Source organism: Rhinatrema bivittatum, chromosome 7 (genome assembly GCF_901001135.1).
Source record: "Rhinatrema bivittatum chromosome 7, aRhiBiv1.1, whole genome shotgun sequence".
In the NCBI taxonomy this organism is placed as follows: Eukaryota; Metazoa; Chordata; class Amphibia; order Gymnophiona; family Rhinatrematidae; genus Rhinatrema; species Rhinatrema bivittatum.
The window spans coordinates 310,143,558-310,166,764 of NC_042621.1; the positions used below are offsets into that span (position 1 = coordinate 310,143,558).

Consider the following 23,207-nt stretch of genomic DNA (forward strand, 5'->3'; position numbering starts at 1 on the left):
TCATGGTAAATTCCCCTTGGTGGCAGTGCGTTGGTGCCCACTGGCCATTGATGCCCACCGCCATTGTTTTTGGTTTGCGCCCCTTTTGTTTTGTCCGAGATGGCCATTTCAGTTTTCAGCGATGCATCCAGTGCCCGAGACCTATGTCCATCACTGATCCGTATGAGATATGTGTACTATGTCTGGGGGCATCGCATAATATCCAGGGTTGCTGCTTATGCGCCCAGATGACCCCAAAGGGACATCGGCTTTGACGCGACACGATGGAACAGCTCTTCGGGTCAAAGAATTCCGAGCCATCGGCATTGGCATCACTGGCATCAGCATTGAAGGACCAGGGAGCCGCACCGTTGGACACCAAGCCGTCGACATCAGCGGGACTGTCAGTTCCTTCAGTGGATAGGGGCGATGCAGACCGATCACCATCAGTCTCTTCCAGGCTGAGGACTTCGGGTTCCTTGTTATCGGCCTTGGTACCGGTAACAAGGAGCAGGCCGAGCACTGAGAGAACCTGAAGAAGCATCAGCACCGGTCCCTGTCCATGTGCCGGTTCATACCAGGATGCCCCTGAAGTAACCCTATGGCAAGGAGTGCCAGTCCTCCATCGGCGCCGGGGATCTGCAAAGGGTCTCCAGCAATCCTCATGACAATCACCGATCCACCTCTTGGGTCCAAAGAAGATCTGGCCATCCCTCCTTCCTTTGAGTGCAGCGGGAGCTGCAGGGCTTCGTTCTTGTGGCACCGACGGCACCAGACCTGGTGCTGCTCATCCTCATACCACTACTGGAGAAGCTCAATGTGCTCATCGGTGCATTACCAACCCAGTTGCCATCAGTCCCCAGGACAGCATTGGTGCCTGGCAGGGAACTGAGACCTCCCTCTACCGATATGGTGGTCATTGCAAGTTGCTCCAAGAAGAAAGCTCCACCAGGGCCAGCAGACGCCGAGGCTTGCAGTCCCCTGTCTAGTTTAACTGGTGACTGCACCTCTAGATGAAGGCCAAGCCATTAGGGCCACATCCCCTATAGCTTACAGTGAGGATGAGGATAAAGTCCCCTCTGACTTCTGGAGGGATGATGCTTCAGAGTCCTCCTCCAAGGGCTCCGAATGTCTCTCATCCGACCCTTCTTCTCCAGAGGAGCAAAGGAAGTTTCCACCTGAGGACTTGACCTTCGCTGGGTTTGTGAGGGGGATGGGGGAAGCCATCCCGTTTCAGTTGTTAATGAAGGAGGATGCCAGGCACAAAATGGTTGAGATCCCCCAGTTCATGGAGCCTCCTAAGAAGATCATGGTAGTCAAAAAAGCAAAATATTAGGAATTATTAGAAAGGGAATGGTGAATAAAATGATGGATGTCATAATGCCTCTGTATCGCTCCATGGTGAGACCGCACCTTGAGTATTGTGTACAATTCTGGTCACTGCATCTCAAAAAATGTATAGTTGCACTGGAGAAGGTACATGGGCCGATTCTTGCTTTTTTGCTGCCCTCCCCCTTCCCCCTGCCATTCATTCATTATCTGTCCTGGAACTACCAAAAACCGCCCAGCTCCCTCCAGTGATACAAATGTTAAAAACTGACACATCCCTCCCCCCCCCCCCCCCCAAACCCATGGCTGGTGCAAGGGTATTAGGTACCCAAGGTGAAACTTATAGCCTTGTACCACTTCCCCTCCCCATTCCACACACACAGTTAAGAGTTACGCTTTCCTATTTTACATGAAAAATATCATAGTACAGTATTCTGCGGTAAAATATCCCTTACATTATATTTACATGCACTGTTGTGATGCCAACCAGAAATGTATTTTATTTTTATTTATTTAAAATCTTTTCAATACCATCGTTAAGTTAATTTACCATCACAACGGTTTACAAAAAGGCATGTAAAATAATAAAAGTTGTTTAAGAAAGATAACACATTAAAGATATGCCAATTAGGGATGTGCAGCAGGGACGGATTCGTCCCATTCGGATTCGTCAAGACCCAAATCTGTTGCCTCTGTTCTCGGGGAACCCCGATCTTTCATTAGTTGCATATGTATTCATTTCCCAAAAAAAAACCCATCCCAACCCTTTAAATTTAAATTTAAATTCGTTTTCACTCTTCATCTAGACCTATCAGAGGAGCTTATAAAGGCACACTCTATGTTCCTTCAACAATATCCTTACATCAGAAACGTACCATCTCTTTATCAGGACCCGTCCAATGGAACATGCTCCCGCCAGACATCCGCCTTGAGATCTGCTTCGCTTCCTTCAAAAAGAAAATTAAAACCTGGCTCTTTAGCCAGGCTTTTCCAGAACTTTGATTATTTTTTACCTCCAGCTATCAAGATTTTCTCACCATCGCAATCCCTTCTGCAGATCACATTTATCTTAGACAATTACGCCTTATTTTATGATTTGGTTTCTCAAAGAGACTATACAATTTTCTCAATGTTATTTTTCGAACCTGTTTTCCATGTTTTCCAAGTTCCATAACCTTGTTATATGTACCGCCTCTTGGCGTAATTTTTTATGTTTCAATGTAAACCGATGTGATCTGTATTTTAATACAGGAACACCGGTATATAAAAATCTAAAAATAAATAAATAAAATAAATAAATTTAATTTACTACAACCCCCCACCCTCCTGACTTGCCAAAAGTCACTGGTGGTCCAGCGGAGGTCCTGGAGCGATTTCCTGTACTCGGGCCGTCGGCTGCTGGTATTCAAAATGGCGCCGAAAGCCCCTGTAGACAAAACCTGAACTGGAAACCACAAGAAGCCAGACACTCTAAGCAGTGCAACAATGAAAAAGCAGAACCATCACCATTCCTCAAACATCAAAAAATAAAATCATGAAGTAAAATAAATACATAATATTGATACTAGAAACATACTAATAATATTATTTTTTAAAAAGCTGATAAATAAAAGATCAAATAATAAAAAATTCATATACATGTTTTTTTAAATGTCCCAAACACCAATAAAATATTTCAAAACAGCAGACACAGCAAACAACATCTGAAAAATAAAACTAAAAAGGATTTTAAAAATTCACACGCGCCATACCTGGGAGCTTTTGATTTCCAGTCACCCCAAGATTGTCATGGATTAGTGGAAGAGGGATGCACAGACTTTCTCCTCTCTTTCTTATATACACACACATACACAAGCTGATACACACATACGCTCCCTCTCAGACAAACCTGCAGGCATCTCCAGCTTTCTTTGGTTGGGATCTACCAGCATCCCCAGTCCCTCATCTTCATTTCAGCTGCTGGCAGGTTGGAATCCATCTGCAGCTCCCATTCTCTCACACACACACACACACCACTCATCCTCACACTCACACATTCCCAGCTCCCATTCATACAGATGCACACACTAAAGGCAGACCCCTCTCTTTCTTTTGCCAGCAACCTCGGAGCCTCTCTCGTTCCTCTGCTGCTGCTGTCACTGCTGCCGCATGGCTACTGGGGAGGCACCAATTGCTGCTACTGGCACTGAAGCCCATTCTGCTGCCTCCTCTGTGCAGGCCCCTCGGTATTAAAACATAAGAACATAAGAAAATGCCATACTGGGTCAGACCAAGGGTCCATCAAGCCCAGCATCCTGTTTCCAACAGTGGCCAATCCAGGCCATAAGAACCTGGCAAGTACCCAAAAACTAAGTCTATTCCATGTAACCATTGCTAATGGCAGTGGCTATTCTCTAAGTGAACTTAATAGCAGGTAATGGACTTCTCCTCCAAGAACTTATCCAATCCTTTTTTAAACACAGCTATACTAACTGCACTAACCACATCCTCCGGCAACAAATTCCAGAGTCTAATTGTGCGTTGAGTAAAAAAGAACTTTCTCCGATTAGTTTTAAATGTGCCCCATGCTAACTTCATGGAGTGCCCCCTAGTCTTTCTACTATCCGAAAGAGTAAATAACCGATTCACATCTACCCGTTCTAGACTTCTCAAGATTTTAAACACCTCTATCATATCCCCCCTCAGTCGTCTCTTCTCCAAGCTGAAAAGTCCTAACCTCTTTAGTCTTTCCTCATAGGAGAGTTGTTCCATTCCCCTTATCATTTTGGTAGCCCTTCTCTGTACCTTCTCCATCGCAACTATATCTTTTTTGAGATGCGGCGACCAGAATTGTACACAGTATTCAATGTGCGGTCTCACCATGGAGCGATACAGAGGCATTATGACATTTTCCATTTTATTCACCATTCCCTTTCTAATAATTCCCAACATTCTGTTTGCTTTTTTGACTGCCGCAGCACACTGTACCGACGATTTCAATGTGTTATCCACTATGACACCTAGATCTCTTTCTTGGGTTGTAGCACCTAATATGGAACCAAACATTGTGTAATTATAGCATGGGTTATTTTTCCCTATATGCATCACCTTGCACTTATCCACATTAAATTTCATCTGCCATTTGGATGCCCAGTTTTCCAGTCTCACAAGGGCTTCCTGCAATTTATCACAATCTGCTTGTGATTTAACTACTCTGAACAATTTTGTGTCATCTGCAAATTTGATTATCTCACTCGTCGTATTTCTTTCCAGATCATTTATAAATATATTGAAAAGTAAGAGTCCCAATGCAATCCACGAAAGGACATCGCCACCTATCCCATGACTTTTTACTTTTCCTAGAAGCCTCTCATGTGGAACTTTGTCAAACGCCTTCTGAAAATCCAAGTATACTATATCTACCGGTTCACCTTTATCCACATGTTTATTAACTCCTTCAAAAAAGTGAAGCAGATTTGTGAGGCAAGACTTGCCCTGGGTAAAGCCATGCTGACTTTGTTTCATTAAACCATGTCTTTCTATATGTTCTGTGATTTTGATGTTTAGAACACTTTCCATTATTTTTCCTGGCACTGAAGTCAGGCTAACCGGTCTGTAGTTTCCTGGATCGCCCCTGGAGCCCTTTTTAATTATTGGGGTTACATTTGCTATCCTCCAGTCTTCAGGTACAATGGATGATTTTAATGATAAGTTACAAATTTTTACTAATAGGTCTGAAATTTCATTTTTTTAGTTCCTTCAGAACTCTGGGGTGTATACCATCCGGTCCAGGTGATTTACTACTCTTCAGTTTGTCAATCAGACCTACCACATCTTCTAGGTTCACCGTGATTTGATTCAGTCCATCTGAATCATTACCCATGAAAACCTTCCCCATTACGGGTACCTCCCCAACATCCTCTTCAGTAAACACCGAAGCAAAGAAATCATTTAATCTTTCCGCGATGGCCTTATCTTCTCTAAGTGCCCCTTTAACCCCTCGATCATCTAACGGTCCAACTGACTCCCTCACAGGCTTTCTGCTTCAGATATATTTTTAAAAGTTTTTACTGTGAGTTTTTGCCTCTACAGCCAACTTCTTTTCAAATTCTCTCTTAGCCTGTCTTATCAGTGTCTTACATTTAACTTGCCAATGCAGGGTTTCCATTTCCTCCATGCTGATCTCATACAATGCAAGATAAGCATAGAGAAAGTGCTGCTCTTGCACATTCCCAAAGATAACATATGCCAATCACTAAAAATTCACACTTTTCTTTTTTTACCTTTGCTGTCTGACCTTACTTTTCTAATTGGTTGTTCACCGGCTTTTTTTTCCACCTTCCCTTTCTTGGTCTTTTGCCAATTCCTTTTACAGGGTCTCTTTTTTTTCTTTTTCTTCTCTCTCCACCTGCCTTCTTATTTTCTTCCCTCAAACACACACTCAGGCTCTCATTCTCATACACTGTTTCTCTCCCTCACGCATATACACACAGGCACAGGCTCTCGCACTCACATGCTCTCACTCATGCATAAATATACACTGTCTCTTTCAAATGCCATCTCACACAAACACACAGGCTCTCTCACATGCTGTCTCACACATAACACACACATACAGAGGCTCTCACATGCTGTCTCTCCGATCATACAGGCTCTCACCCGCACACAGTCTCTCAACTCTCATATACAGACACACTCTACAGGGCCTAAGCCTCTCTCTCAGCTCTTGGCCTCCTCTTCACGGGTTGCCATGGGATGGGCTCTGCGGTGGCCATGATCTTCTCAGACTGCTACGAAGTGGGCTCCACACTGGCTCTTCTACCAGGCCGCCTCTTCTTGGGACATCGCAAGATGAGATCCACGGCGGCCCTGCTACACTCACTACTGCTCCTCTGCATGCAGCTGATGCTCCTTCTCCTTCCTGCCCACGAGGCTCCAGCAAAGTTTTTCTTCTGGGGCTGTGCAGGCAGGAAGGAGGAGGGGCATCTGGACATGAATTTTTCTTCGGGTTGTGGTGGGATGAGCGGCACCAAGGCCCCACCGATCTTCCTGCTGTGCATGGCCAGAACACAGCATGAAGTCCATTCCCCTACATGACACACACTCCACAAGTCGACCTCGACACTCTTGTATATAATGATATTCCTGTAAATATGGTTTTTTTCTTGTAATTCATGTTATGTTTTCATGATTCATAACAACCTGTAAATTATTGTTTACTTTTCTTGTTATCCATATGTTCCTTGTTTCACTGTAAAGCAATTTTTGCTGAATTTCATTTTAATGTGAACAGATGAGATGTTCCCAACGTTCATCGGTATATAAAAACTCTAAATAAATAAATAACTTACACGCTCTCCTCCCTCCCTGCTCCCTCCCCCTTGGTAGAAAACTGCTTCCTGCTTCTCCTGCCGCTGGTGGACCCGATCCACTGGCAGCAGAAAAAGATAAAATCTTCCGCCGCTGTGGGATCAGGTCCACCAGCAGCAACACGGACCTCTCCCTTCTCTTGATGCTGCCCCACAGCGTATGCCGCCCCATGCAATTGCACGGTTTGCACACCTGGTGGTGCCGGGCTTGAATGTACAGAAAAGGGTGTCCAAAATGATAAAGGGGCATGGAACGGCTCCCCTGTGAGGAAAGGCTGAAGAGGTTAGAGCTGTTCAGTTTGCAGAGTAGACAACTGAGGGGGGATAAGATAGAGTTCAAAATCATGAACGGACTTGAACAGTTTATTATAAATCGGTTTTTTACTCTCTCAGATAATAGAAGGCCTAAGGGGCACTCTATGAAGTTAGCAAGTAGCTCATTTAAAACGAATCCGAGAAAATTCTTTTTCATTCAGCACATAGTTAAACTCTGGAATTCATTCCCAGGGGATGTGATTTCAGCAGTTAGTGTTACTGGGTTCTGACTAGCTATTTAATACAAAACACACATAACTCCTGGTTATTTTGCCTGCTTTCTGACTAGCTATTTAATATAAACACACTAAATAATATAGCCCAATAGTTTGTCTCCCCCAAAAGTTTTAACTTCTAAAATTTCCTCAAGCAGTACTTACCGATTCTTTTCCGCCACCAGCAAGACAATCCTCCCCTCTCACTGCTCCCACTGCACAGTGGGTTTCTGAGCTCTTCCCCTGCAACATCTAAGGTGCAATGGATAACAACATATGAAGAAAGGAAGAAAGCCAGTATTTAAAGTGACGAGCAGTAACATCAGAGGCTAGAGGGCAGAAAAGTACACGCACTGGGAACAGATGTCAGGAGAGCAAAGCTTGGGTGCACTTATTACTTACTCGCATACTTTATTTTGAAAAGGATATGAAGCAAGTGTAACTTTGTGTGTGGACAATTCTGTGCATACCTAACTAATTGGGGTAGGACTTTTTAAGCAAACCTATATGCATAGGTTTCCTTTCAAAGTTTTTGGAAAAGTTTGTATATGCCTTAAGAACATAAGAAAATGTCATACTGGGTCAGACCAAGGGTCCATCAAGCCCAGCATCCTGTTTCCAACAGTGGCCAATCCAGGCCACAAGAACCTGGCAAGTACCCAAAAACTAAGTCTATTCCATGTAACCATTGCTAATGGCAGTGGCTATTCTCTAAGTGAACTTAATAGCAGGTAATGGACTTCTCCTCCAAGAACTTATCCAATCCTTTTTTAAACACTGCTTTGTACACAGAGACTTTACTGTTATGTGAAGACACTCAAAGTGACTACGGGTAACACCTGGAATCTGACATAGGAGGAGGGATCATATTGGAAGGTATCAGACAGAACAAACAGTGCTAACATAATATTGTATTATTTGTCTACAGATCAGCCTCAAGCTCTGCGACTAGCTAACGGAGAGGACCAATGCAGGGGTCGTGTTGAAGTTTTCTACAACGGCGTCTGGGGCACAGTTTGTGATAATGGATGGGATCTCACTGATGCTCAGGTCGTGTGCAGGCAGCTGGGCTGTGGGTCGGCTCTTTCTGCCCCAGGAAATGCCTTGTATGGTCAAGGCACAGGAAGTGTCCTTCTGGGTAGCGTGCAGTGTACAGGAAGTGAACCCTATCTGTGGCAGTGCTTTAACAGTGGCTGGGCCACGAGTGTCTGTGGCCATGCAAGAGATGCTAGCGTTGTATGCTCAGGTAAATGGAGTTTATTCATCATATCTGCTTTATGTGGGTGCGTTTCTAGCAATTTATATCCGTCACTACACTTTTATCATTACACAGAACAGTTTCAAGATTCATTACCCCCAAGGAGGACTCACAGTCCATGGGGGAAGCTTGACCTAAACACTGCTTCTGGCATAATAAAGCCTGGAGATCAGACAAAGCAAAGCACTTGAATTAGCTCTCACATGAGCTGCTTTGTGCTGTTTACCTTCCCTGGGTCACCATATGCAGGGAAAGAATTGTTAAAACCTGGAAGGAGGCCATTATGCCTCTCACATTAAGAAAGATTTAACCAATTCCTGAGAGAGCTTCCAAATGGGAAAATAAAATACAGACATAGCTGGATGGAAATACATGTTTTTGGAGAAAATAGCTTGGGATTAAATAAATAAATAAATTCCCTGTACGTACCCGGATCAGTCCAAACTCCTGGGATTTGCCCCCCCTCTAGCAGATGGAGACAGAAGTTTACCAAACAAAACTCTGCCTCATATAGGCTGGTGCCACCTACAGTCTGGCAGTATTCCTCTGTCTCCAGCAGGTGGAGGATGTGCCAAACCTACAGTCTGTGCTAGGGCCTAGCTGGTGTGAGACAGTATAGTATATAGGATGGTGCCTCCTACAATCTGGCAGTATTCTTCTGTCTCCAGCAGGTGGAAGATGTGCCAAAACTACAGTCTGTGCTAGGGCCTAGCTGGTGTGAGACAGTATAGTATATAGGATGGTGCCTCCTACAGTCTGGCAGTATTCTTCTGTCTCCAGCAGGTGGAGGATGTGCCAAACCTACAGTCTGTGCTAGGGCCTAGCTGGTGTGAGACAGTATAGTATATAGGCTGGTGCCTCCTACAGTCTGGCAGTATTCTTCTGTCTCCTAGAAGGTGGAGGATGTGCCAAACCTACAGTCTGTGCTAGGGCCTAGCTGGTGTGAGACAGTATAGTATATAGGCCGTCAACAATTTCTGGTCTTGCCATTCAGTCTTGCAGCAAAACACCGGGCAGTAAAGGAGACTCTACAGCGTCTTCTCGACCTCGGCGCCATTGTTCCGGTTCTTTCAGCAGAGCTTTGAAGAGGCCATTATTCCATTTACTTCGTGGTGCCAAAAAAAGAAGGAACCTTCCGGCCCATACTAGACTTGAAAAGGGTCAACAGATGCCTGCGGATCCGTAATTCCGTCAGTCCGACAGGGGGAGTTTCTTGCATCCCTAGATCTAACAGAAGCATATTTACACATTGGGATCCGGTTCTCAGTGTTGGGTCAGCATTATCAGTTTCAAGTGCTGCCATTCAGTCTTGCCACCGCTCCCAGAACATTCACCAAGATTATGGTGGTGGAGGCAACGCAGTTACGCAGGGAAGGATTTTTAGTACATCCGTACCTGGACGTTTGGCTGATTCGCACAAAATCGGAATTGCTCTGCCAGGAGGCAATCCACTGAGTTCTTCAGTTGTTGAGATCACTGGGCTGGGTAGTCAATGAGTCCAAGAGCCTGCTAGTACCTTCCCAGTCGCTGGAGTTTTTCGGAGCTTTGTTCGACACACGGCAAGGAACAGTGTCCCTCATGGAGGAATGTATGCTCAAATTCCAATGCCAGGTGCGAGCCTTGTTATCCAAATGGGTTCTGAAGGTCTGGGATTACCTACAGGTGCTGAGCTCCATGACTTCGCTGGAATTGGTTCCCTGGGCTTTCGCTCATATGAGGCCTTTACAATCAGTGTTGCTTTCCCGATGGAATCCAGTTTCGGAGCAATTCCATCTCTCTCTACCTCTTACGGAGTCCGCTCGGTCCAGCCTAGATTGGTGGTTGTCCCCGGACAATTTGCGAAGTGGAGTTACTTTGGTAGTTCCAACCTGGACGGTGGTCACTACGGATGCCAGCTTGTCCGGTTGGGGGGCAGTTTGTTTGCGAAAATCGGTGCAGGGACAGTGGTCCCAGGAGGAAGCTTGATGGTTCAGCAATCGACTGGAAACCAGAGTACTATGATTGGCACTGCAGCCCTTTCTTCCACTTCTCAGGGACAAGTCAGTCACAGTCCTTTCCGACAATGCGACCACAGTAGCTTATATCAGCTGTCAGGGGGGCACCAGGAGTCAACCAGTGGCGTTGGAAGCTCATCTATTGATCTCATGGGTGGAGCAGAACTTAGCCTGCATAGCGGCTTCTCACATTGCCAGAGTGGAGAATGTGCAGGCGGACATCCTCAGACGCAATCATCTAGACCCAGGAGAATGGGAGTTCACGGACGACGCTTTTCAGTTCATTTGTGCCCAGTGGGGTACGCCCGGTATGGATCTAATGGCGACATTCAAGAATGCCAAGGCCCCTTGTTTTTTTGCTCGTCGCAGGGACATGGGAGCGGAGGGCGTGGATGCCCTGGTACTTCCCTGGCTGATGGATGTTCTACTTTATGTGTTCCCACCTTGGCTTCTCATAGGCAGGATTCTCTGCCGCATAGAGTTACACCCGATGGAGGTAGTTCTGATAGCTCCCGAGTGGCCAAGGCGCCCCTGGTTTGCGGATCTGGTGAATCTAGCCGTAGCGTCTCCCTTACGGTTCCCGGACAGGCCGAATTTACTTCATCAGGGACCCATTTGTTTCGACCAGGTCGAGTGCTTTTGTCTAGCGACATGGCTTTTGAGAGGAAACGGCTGAAGTCCAGGAGGTACTCTGATGCGGTGGTGATTATGCTGTTGCGATCCCATAAAGTCTCTACTTCTCTATCTTATGTGAGGGTCTGGAAGGTCTTTGAGGCCTGGTGTCTTGACAGACATATTGTTCCCACTCAGGCGGGCGTTCCAGAGATTTTGAATTTTCTTCAGGCTGGTTTGGGGAAGTGGTTATCGTGTAGTTCCTTGCGTGTACAGGTGGCAGCGCTAGGTTCCTTACGCGGTAACATTCAAGGAATGTCCTTGGCGAATCATCCTGATGTTTCTCGTTTCCTTTGGGGTGGCGAAGCATTTGTGTCCGCCTGTGAGGCAACCCTGTCCATCTTGGAATCTGGATTTGGTTCTTAAGGCTTTGTGTGGGGCACCTTTTGAACCTTTGCGCAGGGGAACTTTGAAGGACCTTACTTTGAAGGTAGTGATCTTGGTGGCTATTGTGTCTGCATGCAGGCTGTCTGAGCTTCAGGCTCTGTCTTGTAGAGAGCCCTTCTTGAGAATCTCGGATTTTGGGGTTTCTCTGAGTACTTACCTTCCTTTCTTCCTAAGGTGGTGTCTAAATTCCATTTAAATCAGTCTGTAGAACTGCCGTCCTTTTCGGACCTGGATAGGTTGGATCCCTTTTCTAAGGATTTACGAAAACTCAATTTTGTAGGGCATAATTACGCTACCTGGAGGTTACCAATGGTTTTCGAGTGTCTGATCACCTTTTTGTGCTCTGGTGTGGTCCAAGAAGGGGTAATATGGCTTCAAAGACTACCGTTGCTCGGTGGCTAAAAGAGACCATTAATTCTGTGTATTTGTTGGATGGTAGAGCCTTGCCAGTAGGTCTTCGGGCTCATTCTACTCGTTCCCAGGCCGCATCCTGGGCGGAATGTCATCAGGTTTCCCCAGAGGAGATTTGCAGGGCGGTTACATGGAAGTCCTTACATACTTTCGCCAGATATTATCGGTTGGATGTTCGGGCTCTAGGGTCAGAAGGATTTGGAGAAGGGGTGCTCAAAGCGGGCCTCTCCGGATCCCATCCCAATTAAGATTAGCTCTGGTACGTCCCACGAGTCTGGATTGATCCAGGTACGTACAGGGAAAAGGAAATTTATTTATTTATTTAAAACTCTTCTATACCATCGTTAAGTTAATTCACCATCACAACGGTTCACAGAAAGGCACAAAAAGAAAAACTATAATTGGTATAGATTACAAATTATACATGTGCCAACATAGAACGGTAACATATTTTAATAATAGAAACTATGTGTTGAATAAAGCTTATTTGTTGGTTAGGAAGCTGTAAGGCGGTTCAAATCTATGTTAATATGTATTTGGAGATATAAAAGAAAAAACTGATTGCTTGGTGCGTCCTTATCTATCGACTGTTTGCCTCCTTCTCTTTGTCTTTCAAGAAAGCTTGTTTATAAAGCCATGTTTTCAGATTAGTTTTAAATAGTTTCAAATTTGTCTGCAGCCTTATTTCAAGTGGCATGGAGTTCCATAGAACATGTCCCACCAGCGACAGAACTCTCTCCCTTACTTGCGTGAGGCGTGCTGATTAACAGAGGGGACAGTTAGTAGAACCTTATTAGCAGATCTCAGGTTTCTGTGTGGAACATGTACGCGCAGAGCTGTGTTAGGCCAGTCGGCTTTTTCATCATGGTTCTTACGTGATAATTTTCGTTCCTGTAGTACCACGGATCAGTCCAGAGTCCCGCCCATTTGTCCTTGACAGGGAATGGAGAGTCTGCACTGTTTATTGATCTTTTGGCAGATTCATTGAAATTTTTTGTTGCATAGCACGGGTTCTGTATTAATTTGGGGGTTGATGAGCCAGTTGGAGGTTGTTAGGTTACTGTATATAGTTAGTTTGGGTGTTTTGTGACCCATTCTGCTTTGACATTCCGTAATACTGCCAGACTGTAGGTGGCACCATCCTAGATAAGGCGGAGTTTTGTTTGGTAAATTTCTGACTCCATCTGCTAGAGGGGGGGCAAAACCCAGGAGTTTGGACTGATCCGTGGTACTACAGGAACGAAAATTATCAGGTAAGAACCAATTTTCTTTTGCTATTTAGAAGGAGCCATCAGTATATACAGTACTCTCCAAGATAACTCCCATAATTATTCTTGTTCCTCTGTAAATGTGTTACTCAATCTATGAGGGTCCTAATGCATCTTTGGGGGTCAAGGAAATGGAATGGATGTCCATGGGTCCTCGGATATTTGTTCCAATCTGCAGTACATTACAAATCCTAAGATTTGTATTTTACCTCTTGAATTGGCAATTATAACACAGTAATAATAAAAGCCTACCAAGGACAGGGAACTACTGTGAAGTATAGGAAGTGAGTAATTGAGATCTGTGATAATAGAGAGTGCGTGCTAAGCTCTGCTGTACTGTTTGTTAATAGAGAGGGGACTGGGTAATTCAGAGAAAGAGTGGCAGAACTGGAGATTACAGCTAGAGTGAGGGGCGGTGCTCAATTTCCATACAGAAAGAGAGAAGGGCAGAGCTGGAGAGTTCAGCTAGAGTGAGGGGCGGTGCTCAATTTCCAGACAGAAAGAGGAAAAGGGCAGAGCTGGAGAGTACAGCTAGAGTGAGGGGCGGTGCTCAATTTCCATTCAGAAAGAGAGAAGGGCAGAGCTGGAGAGTACAGCTAGAGTGAGGGGCGGTGCTCAATTTCCATACAGAAAGAGAGAAGGGCAGAGCTGGAGAGTACAGCTAGAGTGAGGGGAGGTGCTCAATTTCCATACAGAAAGAGAGAAGGGCAGAACTGGAGATTACAGCTAGAGTGAGGGACGGTGTTCAATTTCCATACAGAGAGAGAAGGGCAGAGCTGGAGAGTACAGCTAGAGTGAGGGGAGGTGCTCAATTTCCATACAGAAAGAGAGAAGGGCAGAACTGGAGAGTACAGCTAGAGTGAGGGGCGGTGCTCAATTTCCATACAGAAAGAGAGAAGGGCAGAGCTGGAGAGTACAGCTAGAGTGAGGGGCGGTGCTCAATTTCCATACAGAAAGAGAGAAGGGCAGAGCTGGAGAGTACAGCTAGAGTGAGGGGCGGGTGCTCAATTTCCATACAGAAAGAGAGAAGGGCAGAGCTGGAGATTACAGCTAGAGTGAGGGGCGGTGCTCAATTTCCATACAGAAAGAGAGAAGGGCAGAGCTGGAGAGTACAGCTAGAGTGAGGGGAGGTGCTCAATTTCCATACAGAAAGAGAGAAGGGCAGAACTGGAGATTACAGCTAGAGTGAGGGGCGGTGCTCAATTTCCATACAGAAAGAGAGAAGGGCAGAGCTGGAGAGTACAGCTAGAGTGAGGGGCGGTGCTCAATTTCCATACAGAAAGAGAGAAGGGCAGAGCTGGAGAGTACAGCTAGAGTGAGGGGAGGTGCTCAATTTCCATACAGAAAGAGAGAAGGGCAGAGCTGGAGAGTACAGCTAGAGTGAGGGGCGGTGCTCAATTTCCATACAGAAAGAGAGAAGGGCAGAGCTGGAGAGTACAGCTAGAGTGAGGGGCGGTGCTCAATTTCCATACAGAAAGAGAGAAGGGCAGAGCTGGAGAGTACAGCTAGAGTGAGGGGAGGTGCTCAATTTCCATACAGAAAGAGAGAAGGGCAGAGCTGGAGAGTACAGCTAGAGTGAGGGGCGGTGCTCATATTCCATACAGAGAGAAGAGCAGAGCTGGAGAGTGCAGCTAGAGTGAGGGGCGGTGCTCAATTTCCATACAGAAAGAGAGAAGGGCAGAGCTGGAGAGTACAACTAGAGTGACGGGCGGTGCTCAATTTCCATACAGAAAGAGAGAAGGGCAGAGCTGGAGAGTACAGCTAGAGTGAGGGGCGGTGCTCAATTTCCATACAGAATGAGAGAAGAGCAGAGCTGGAGATTACAGCTAGAGTGAGGGGCGGTGCTCAATTTCCATACAGAAAGAGAGAAGGGCAGAGCTGGAGAGTACAGCTAGAGTGAGGGGCGGTGCTCAATTTCCATACAGAAAGAGAGAAGAGCAGAGCTGGAGAGTACAGCTAGAGTGAGGGACGGTGTTCAATTTCCATACAGAAAGAGAGAAGAGCAGAGCTGGAGAGTACAGCTAGAGTGAGGGGCGGTGCTCAATTTCCATTCAGAAAGAGAGAAGGGCAGAGCTGGAGAGTACAGCTAGAGTGAGGGGAGGTGCTCAATTTCCATACAGAAAGAGAGAAGGGCAGAGCTGGAGAGTACAGCTAGAGTGAGGGGCGGTGCTCATATTCCATACAGAGAGAAGAGCAGAGCTGGAGAGTGCAGCTAGAGTGAGGGGCGGTGCTCAATTTCCATACAGAAAGAGAGAAGGGCAGAGCTGGAGAGTACAACTAGAGTGACGGGCGGTGCTCAATTTCCATACAGAAAGAGAGAAGGGCAGAGCTGGAGAGTACAGCTAGAGTGAGGGGCGGTGCTCAATTTCCATACAGAATGAGAGAAGAGCAGAGCTGGAGAGTACAGCTAGAGTGAGGGGCGGTGCTCAATTTCCATACAGAAAGAGAGAAGAGCAGAGCTGGAGAGTACAGCTAGAGTGAGGGACGGTGTTCAATTTCCATACAGAAAGAGAGAAGAGCAGAGCTGGAGAGTACAGCTAGAGTGAGGGGCGGTGCTCAATTTCCATACAGAAAGAGAGAAGGGCAAAGCTGGAGAGTACAGCTAGAGTGAGGGGCGGTGCTCAATTTCCATACAGAAAGAGAGAAGGGCAGAGCTGGAGAGTACAGCTAGAGTGAGGGGCGGTGCTCATATTCCATACAGAGAGAAGAGCAGAGCTGGAGAGTTCAGCTAGAGTGAGGGGCGGTGCTCAATTTCCATACAGAAAGAGAGAAGAGCAGAGCTGGAGAGTACAGCTAGAGTGAGGGACGGTGCTCAATTTCCATACAGAAAGAGAGAAGGGCAGAGCTGGAGAGTACAGCTAGAGTGAGGGACGGTGCTCAATTTCCATACAGAAAGAGAGAAGAGCAGAGCTGGAGAGTACAGCTAGAGTGAGGGGCGGTGCTCAATTTCCATACAGAAAGAGAGAAGGGCAAAGCTGGAGAGTACAGCTAGAGTGAGGGGCGGTGCTCAATTTCCATACAGAAAGAGAGAAGGGCAGAGCTGGAGAGTACAGCTAGAGTGAGGGGCGGTGCTCATATTCCATACAGAGAGAAGAGCAGAGCTGGAGAGTGCAGCTAGAGTGAGGGGCGGTGCTCAATTTCCATACAGAAAGAGAGAAAGGCAGAGCTGGAGAGTATAGCTAGAGTGAGGGGAGGTGCTCAATTTCCATACAGAGAGAGAGAAGGGCAGAGCTGGAGAGTTCAGCTAGAGTGAGGGGCGGTGCTCAATTTCCATACAGAAAGAGAGAAGGGCAGAGCTGGAGAGTAAGCTAGAGTGAGGGGCGGTGCTCAATTTCCATACAGAAAGAGAGAAGGGCAAAGCTGGAGAGTACAGCTAGAGTGAGGGGAGGTGCTCAATTTCCATACAGAAAGAGAGAAGGGCAGAGCTGGAGAGTACAGCTAGAGTGAGGGGCGGTGCTCAATTTCCATACAGAAAGAGAGAAGGGCAGAGCTGGAGAGTACAGCTAGAGTGAGGGGAGGTGCTCGATTTCCATACAGAGAGAGAGAAGGGCAGAGCTGGAGAGTACAGCTAGAGTGTGGGGGCGGTGCTCAATTTCCATACAGAAAGAGAGAAGGGCAGAGCTGGAGAGTACAGCTAGAGTGAGGGGCGGTGCTCAATTTCCATACAGAAAGAGAGAAGGGCAGAGCTGGAGAGTACAGCTAGAGTGAGGGGCGGTGCTCAATTTCCATACAGAAAGAGAGAAGGGCAGAGCTGGAGAGTACAGCTAGAGTGAGGGGCGGTGCTCAATTTCCATACAGAAAGAGAGAAAGGCAGAGCTGGAGAGTTCAGCTAGAGTGAGGGGCGGTGCTCAATTTCCATACAGAGAGAGAGAAGGGCAGAGCTGGAGAGTTCAGCTAGAGTGAGGGGCGGTGCTCAATTTCCATACAGAAAGAGAGAAGAGCAGAGCTGGAGAGTACAGCTAGAGTGAGGGACGGTGTTCAATTTCCATACAGAAAGAGAGAAGAGCAGAGCTGGAGAGTACAGCTAGAGTGAGGGGCGGTGCTCAATTTCCATACAGAAAGAGAGAAGGGCAAAGCTGGAGAGTACAGCTAGAGTGAGGGGAGGTGCTCAATTTCCATACAGAAAGAGAGAAGGGCAGAGCTGGAGAGTACAGCTAGAGTGAGGGGAGGTGCTCGATTTCCATACAGAAAGAGAGAAGGGCAGAGCTGGAGAGTACAGCTAGAGTGAGGGGCGGTGCTCAATTTCCATACAGAAAGAGAGAAGGGCAGAGCTGGAGAGTACAGCTAGAGTGAGGGGCGGTGCTCATATTCCATACAGAGAGAAGAGCAGAGCTGGAGAGTACAGCTAGAGTGAGGGGCGGTGCTCAATTTCCATACAGAAAGAGAGAAGAGCAGAGCTGGAGAGTACAGCTAGAGTGAGGGGCGGTGCTCAATTTCCATACAGAAAGAGAGAAGAGCAGAGCTGGAGAGTACAGCTAGAGTGAGGGGCGGTGCTCAATTTCCATACAGAAAGAGAGAAGGGCAGAGCTGGAGAGTACAGCTAGAGTGAGGGGAGGTGCTCGATTTCCATACAGAAAGAGAGAAGGGCAGAGCTGGAGAGTACAGCTAGAGTGAGGGGCGGTGCTCAATTTCCATACAGAAAGAGAGAAGGGCAGAGCTGGAGAGTACAGCTAGAGTGAGGTGCGGTGCTCATATTCCATACAGAGAGAAGAGCAGAGCTGGAGAGTGCAGCTAGAGTGAGGGGCGGTGCTCAATTTCCATACAGAAAGAGAGAAAGGCAGAGCTGGAGAGTATAGCTAGAGTGAGGGGAGGTGCTCAATTTCCATACAGAGAGAGAGAAGGGCAGAGCTGGTGAGTTCAGCTAGAGTGAGGGGCGGTGCTCAATTTCCAGACAGAAAGAGGAAAAGGGCAGAGCAGGAGAGTACAGCTAGAGTGAGGGGCGGTGCTCAATTTCCAGACAGAAAGAGGAGAAGGGCAGAGCAGGAGAGTACAGCTAGAGTGAGGGGCGGTGCTCAATTTCCAGACAGAAAGAGAGAAGGGCAGAGCTGGAGAGTACAGCTAGAGTGAGGGGCGGTGCTCAATTTCCAGACAGAAAGAGAGAAGGGCAGAGCTGGAGAGTACAGCTAGAGTGAGGGGCGGTGCTCAATTTCCATTCAGAAAGAGAGAAGGGCAGAGCTGGAGAGTACAGCTAGAGTGAGGGGCGGTGCTCAATTTCCATACAGAAAGAGAGAAGGGCAGAGCTGGAGAGTACAGCTAGAGTGAGGGGCGGTGCTCAATTTCCATACAGAAAGAGAGAAGGGCAGAGCTGGAGAGTTCAGCTAGAGTGAGGGGCGGTGCTCAATTTCCATACAGAAAGAGAGAAGGGCAGAGCTGGAGAGTACAGCTAGAGTGAGGGGAGGTGCTCAATTTCCATACAGAAAGAGAGAAGGGCAGAGCTGGAGAGTACAGCTAGAGTGAGGGGCGGTGCTCAATTTCCATACAGAAAGAGAGAAGGGCAGAGCTGGAGAGTACAGCTAGAGTGAGGGGCGGTGCTCAATTTCCATACAGAAAGAGAGAAGGGCAGAGCTGGAGAGTTCAGCTAGAGTGAGGGGCGGGTGCTCAATTTCCATACAGAAAGAGAGAAGGGCAGAGCTGGAGAGTACAGCTAGAGTGAGGGGAGGTGCTCAATTTCCATACAGAAAGAGAGAAGGGCAGAGCTGGAGAGTACAGCTAGAGTGAGGGGCGGTGCTCAATTTCCATACAGAAAGAGAGAAGGGCAGAGCTGGAGAGTTCAGCTAGAGTGAGGGGCGGTGCTCAATTTCCATACAGAAAGAGAGAAGGGCAGAGCTGGAGAGTTCAGCTAGAGTGAGGGGCGGTGCTCAATTTCCATACAGAGAGAGAGAAGGGCAGAGCTGGAGAGTACAGCTAGAGTGAGGGGCGGTGCTCAATTTCCATACAGAAAGAGAGAAGGGCAGAGCTGGAGAGTACAGCTAGAGTGAGGGGAGGTGCTCAATTTCCAGACAGAGGAGAAGGGCAGAGCTGGAGAGTATAGCTAGAGTGAGGGGCCGTGCTCAATTTCCATACAGAGAGAGAGAAGGGCAGAGCTGGTGAGTTCAGCTAGAGTGAGGGGCGGTGCTCAATTTCCATACAGAAAGAGAGAAGGGCAGAGCTGGAGAGTTCAGCTAGAGTGAGGGGCGGTGCTCAATTTCCAGACAGAGAGAGAGAAGGGCAGAGCAGGAGAGTACAGCTAGAGTGAGGGGCGGTGCTCAATTTCCAGACAGAAAGAGGAGAAGGGCAGAGCAGGAGAGTACAGCTAGAGTGAGGGGCGGTGCTCAATTTCCAGACAGAAAGAGAGAAGGGCAGAGCTGGAGAGTTCAGCTAGAGTGAGGGGCGGTGCTCAATTTCCAGACAGAAAGAGAGAAGGGCAGAGCTGGAGAGTACAGCTAGAGTGAGGGGCGGTGCTCAATTTCCATTCAGAAAGAGAGAAGGGCAGAGCTGGAGAGTACAGCTAGAGTGAGGGGCGGTGCTCAATTTCCATACAGAAAGAGAGAAGGGCAGAGCTGGAGAGTACAGCTAGAGTGAGGGGCGGTGCTCAATTTCCATACAGAAAGAGAGAAGGGCAGAGCTGGAGAGTTCAGCTAGAGTGAGGGGCGGTGCTCAATTTCCATACAGAAAGAGAGAAGGGCAGAGCTGGAGAGTACAGCTAGAGTGAGGGGAGGTGCTCAATTTCCATACAGAAAGAGAGAAGGGCAGAGCTGGAGAGTACAGCTAGAGTGAGGGGCGGTGCTCAATTTCCATACAGAAAGAGAGAAGGGCAGAGCTGGAGAGTTCAGCTAGAGTGAGGGGCGGTGCTCAATTTCCATACAGAAAGAGAGAAGGGCAGAGCTGGAGAGTTCAGCTAGAGTGAGGGGCGGTGCTCAATTTCCATACAGAAAGAGAGAAGGGCAGAGCTGGAGAGTACAGCTAGAGTGAGGGGAGGTGCTCAATTTCCATACAGAGAGAGAAAAGGGTGGAGCTGGAGCTGGATAGGGACAAAACTCAGTTTGCACACCTGCAATGCAGGTGTGGGGAAACTATCCTCTTTATTATAGTTAGATTTTATTGGGTACTTAGGGGAGACTATGCTTGGTTAAGAAGCAGACAACAATATTCCTGTGCATATGTAGTAGCAATATAGAACAGTCGCAGATAACCAGGGAGTGACACAAATTATTATTTATTTTTTTTAACAGCTCCAGGATCGTCTCCAGCTAGACCACTAGGTAACTTCAGATTTTAATATGCTGTGTTTCATGATATGAAATAGAACCAAGGAAAGGAACAGTAATGCAGCTTCATTAGATCACAACTTAAAACATTGTATTACAATATAACAAAAGCAAAGTAAGGAACTTAGCAAACAAATATAATAAATCTAAGATATAGAGGCCCATAACATCCAACACTCCCACTTCCATCTACTGAATTCCAAAAACGCCATCAGGCCCAAAGGAGATAGAAAAACTTAAATACCCTCATCATTAACCAGTTAGGTGATTAGCAACACTTCATCTTCAAGCAACCACATCAACCCATCAAGCATGAAAAATAAAATTCATATAAAGACCACTCTTTCAACCTTAAGATTTAAACCACCTGTACTCACAGAATTTAAACAAAATATCCAACTGTGTTGCAAATCAATCTAATGATGGTTAATATCACCATCACCCGCCATCAGTTACATCCTCCTTCAGCAACTCAAAAAAGGAACTATTTCTCGGCTAACTGCACTTTAATATAACTTGCCTAATATTACACACGACACAATTTTGTATATAATGCTTACCATGTAAGCACTTACGTTTCTGCTTATTTGCTTTGTTCTCCAGTTAGAAATTGTTTAACCTATCCTTTTTCTCTAACAACCAAGTTCCACATTCCCTGTTATAATGTAATTTCTTGCTTCCATTGTTAACTGGTTTTTTTCCCCCTAGTTCATTGTAAACCGGTACGATAAGACCTGGTCTTGAGCATCGGTATATTAAAAGAATTTAAATAAATAAATAAAATAAATAAAATCTCATCCACCCCAAGTTTTCATTCCAGACAATGATAACATAAAGGAGCATCAACTCAGCCATTGCATACATTGCTCCGATGTACAATGATACAATATTTTATCATCATCCCAACATACAGGAGGGCACATAGAAGTATCACTTATATAACTTGATGAGGTCACAAGTGGTCTGTAATCATAATCTGAAACATTTACCATTTTGAGGATGTACAAAAACATTCGGTAATTGTGAAAACCGACAAATAGCACAATGGAGTCCATTGACCACATTTTGAGTGCTTGGAAAAATGATGATTACAAAGATTCTTATATCATTTAAAGACAAATAAAAGAGGTGAATCCAAACTCAAATGACACGATAATATACATCAATGTGTATGAATAAACTCCACCACCTTATTAGTAAGGTTTGTATAAGGTAAACTTGAAAAAATGCATCCAAGAATAAGTCTGGTGAAACAGTTGAGTTTACTCCATCATGCAGTTCATTCTGAACATTGAAAATTTGAAGTAAAAGAATTCACGTAAGAATTCACATAAGTCTGTAGTGTATTTGGATTTTCAGAAGGCGTTTGACAAAGTACACACCTGAACTAAAACTCCAAAAACACAATCTCAGAACTCAAGAAAAGATTTGGCGTAAAGATCCTTCTACCACGCAACTTGCAAAATACAAAACTCTTTTGCATGACTACAGAACTAACACTCTCCAAGCCAAACGAGACTACTATGCCATCAAAATTCACAACTTTCAATACAACCCAAAAGCCCTTTTTGCTATAATAACCAACCTCACCATGACATCTCCCAACTCGATTCCATGCGACGACCCCCACACTAAATGCAACCAACTTGCTCAATACTTCCACAACAAAATTGCCACCATTGCCTCCCGCTTTCCCTCTTCTCCCTCACCAACCAAATTCACCCCTAATGTCATTGACTATAAAATAGATACTTTTGAAAGTGCATCTTCCTCTGAAATCTCTACAATACTCAAGAAAATGCGACCTGCCACCCATCCCTCTGACATGATCCCCTCCAAAATGCTGTTGACAATCCCAGATAGCATTTCCCAACCTCTAGCTGATATCATCAACTCCTCCTTATCCTCTGGAGATGTTCCCTCCCAGCTCAAATCAGCCATAGTAAAACCCATCCTTAAGAAACCAAAACTTGACCCTTCTGACCTATCCAACTACCGACCCATCTCCAACCTCCCCTTCATCGCCAAAGTACTTGAAAAATCTGTCAATACCCAACTGTCAGACTACTTAGACCAGCACCAGATACTCTATCCTTCACAGCACGGCTTTAGAAAGCGCTTCAGTACTGAAACTCTACTGCTCTCCCTCAACGACCTTGTCATCAGAGGCTTTGACAAAGGTCACTCATTCTTTCTGGCCCTTTTAGACATTTCCGCTGCCTTCGACACCATTAACCACACTATATTACTCGACAGGCTAGCTGACATTGGCATCTCTGGGACCCCTCTCCGCTGGTTCAAATCTTACATAAGTGACAGACAATTCAAGGTAAAAATTGAAAACCACGAATCTGAGCCTATTGACATCACAAGGGGTGTCCCCCAAGGCTCCTCCTTATCATCTACCCTCTTTAACATATACCTCCTCCCCCTCTGCCAGCTACTCTCAAATCTCGACCTCCCACATTTTGTCTACGCAGATGACGTCCAAGTTCTTATACCCATCACAGACTCCATCGCCAACGCACTAAAAAGATGGGATAATGCCCTCTCATCCATCAACTGTCTACTCACACAACTCAATCTAGCCCTAAATCCTAATAAAACAGAACTTATGATCATTTCACCCCAACACATCAATCCTCTACCCGCCGCCTCAGCCACCTCCTCAGCCCAACCCCCCCCCCCCTTGCTCCCCCAGGCCTCTCGCAAGCCGTAAGAGACCTAGGAGTTATTCTTGACCCTCAATTCAGCCTACAGAAATTCATCTCCTCCACCCTCAAA

At 46.3% G+C, this 23,207-nt stretch overlaps 1 protein-coding gene across 1 annotated transcript in view; it reads left to right on the top strand.

Moving 5' to 3' along the window:
• The window catches only part of LOC115096252 (deleted in malignant brain tumors 1 protein-like), a 397,025-nt gene that overhangs the window by 243,800 nt on the left and 130,018 nt on the right, over positions 1–23,207 (top strand). Inside the window, exons 22-23 of the mRNA XM_029610760.1 lie at positions 8,115–8,432; positions 20,388–20,417. Of these exons, the coding sequence (XP_029466620.1) occupies positions 8,115–8,432; positions 20,388–20,417 (348 nt within the window). The remainder of the gene's footprint in view (positions 1–8,114; positions 8,433–20,387; positions 20,418–23,207) is intronic.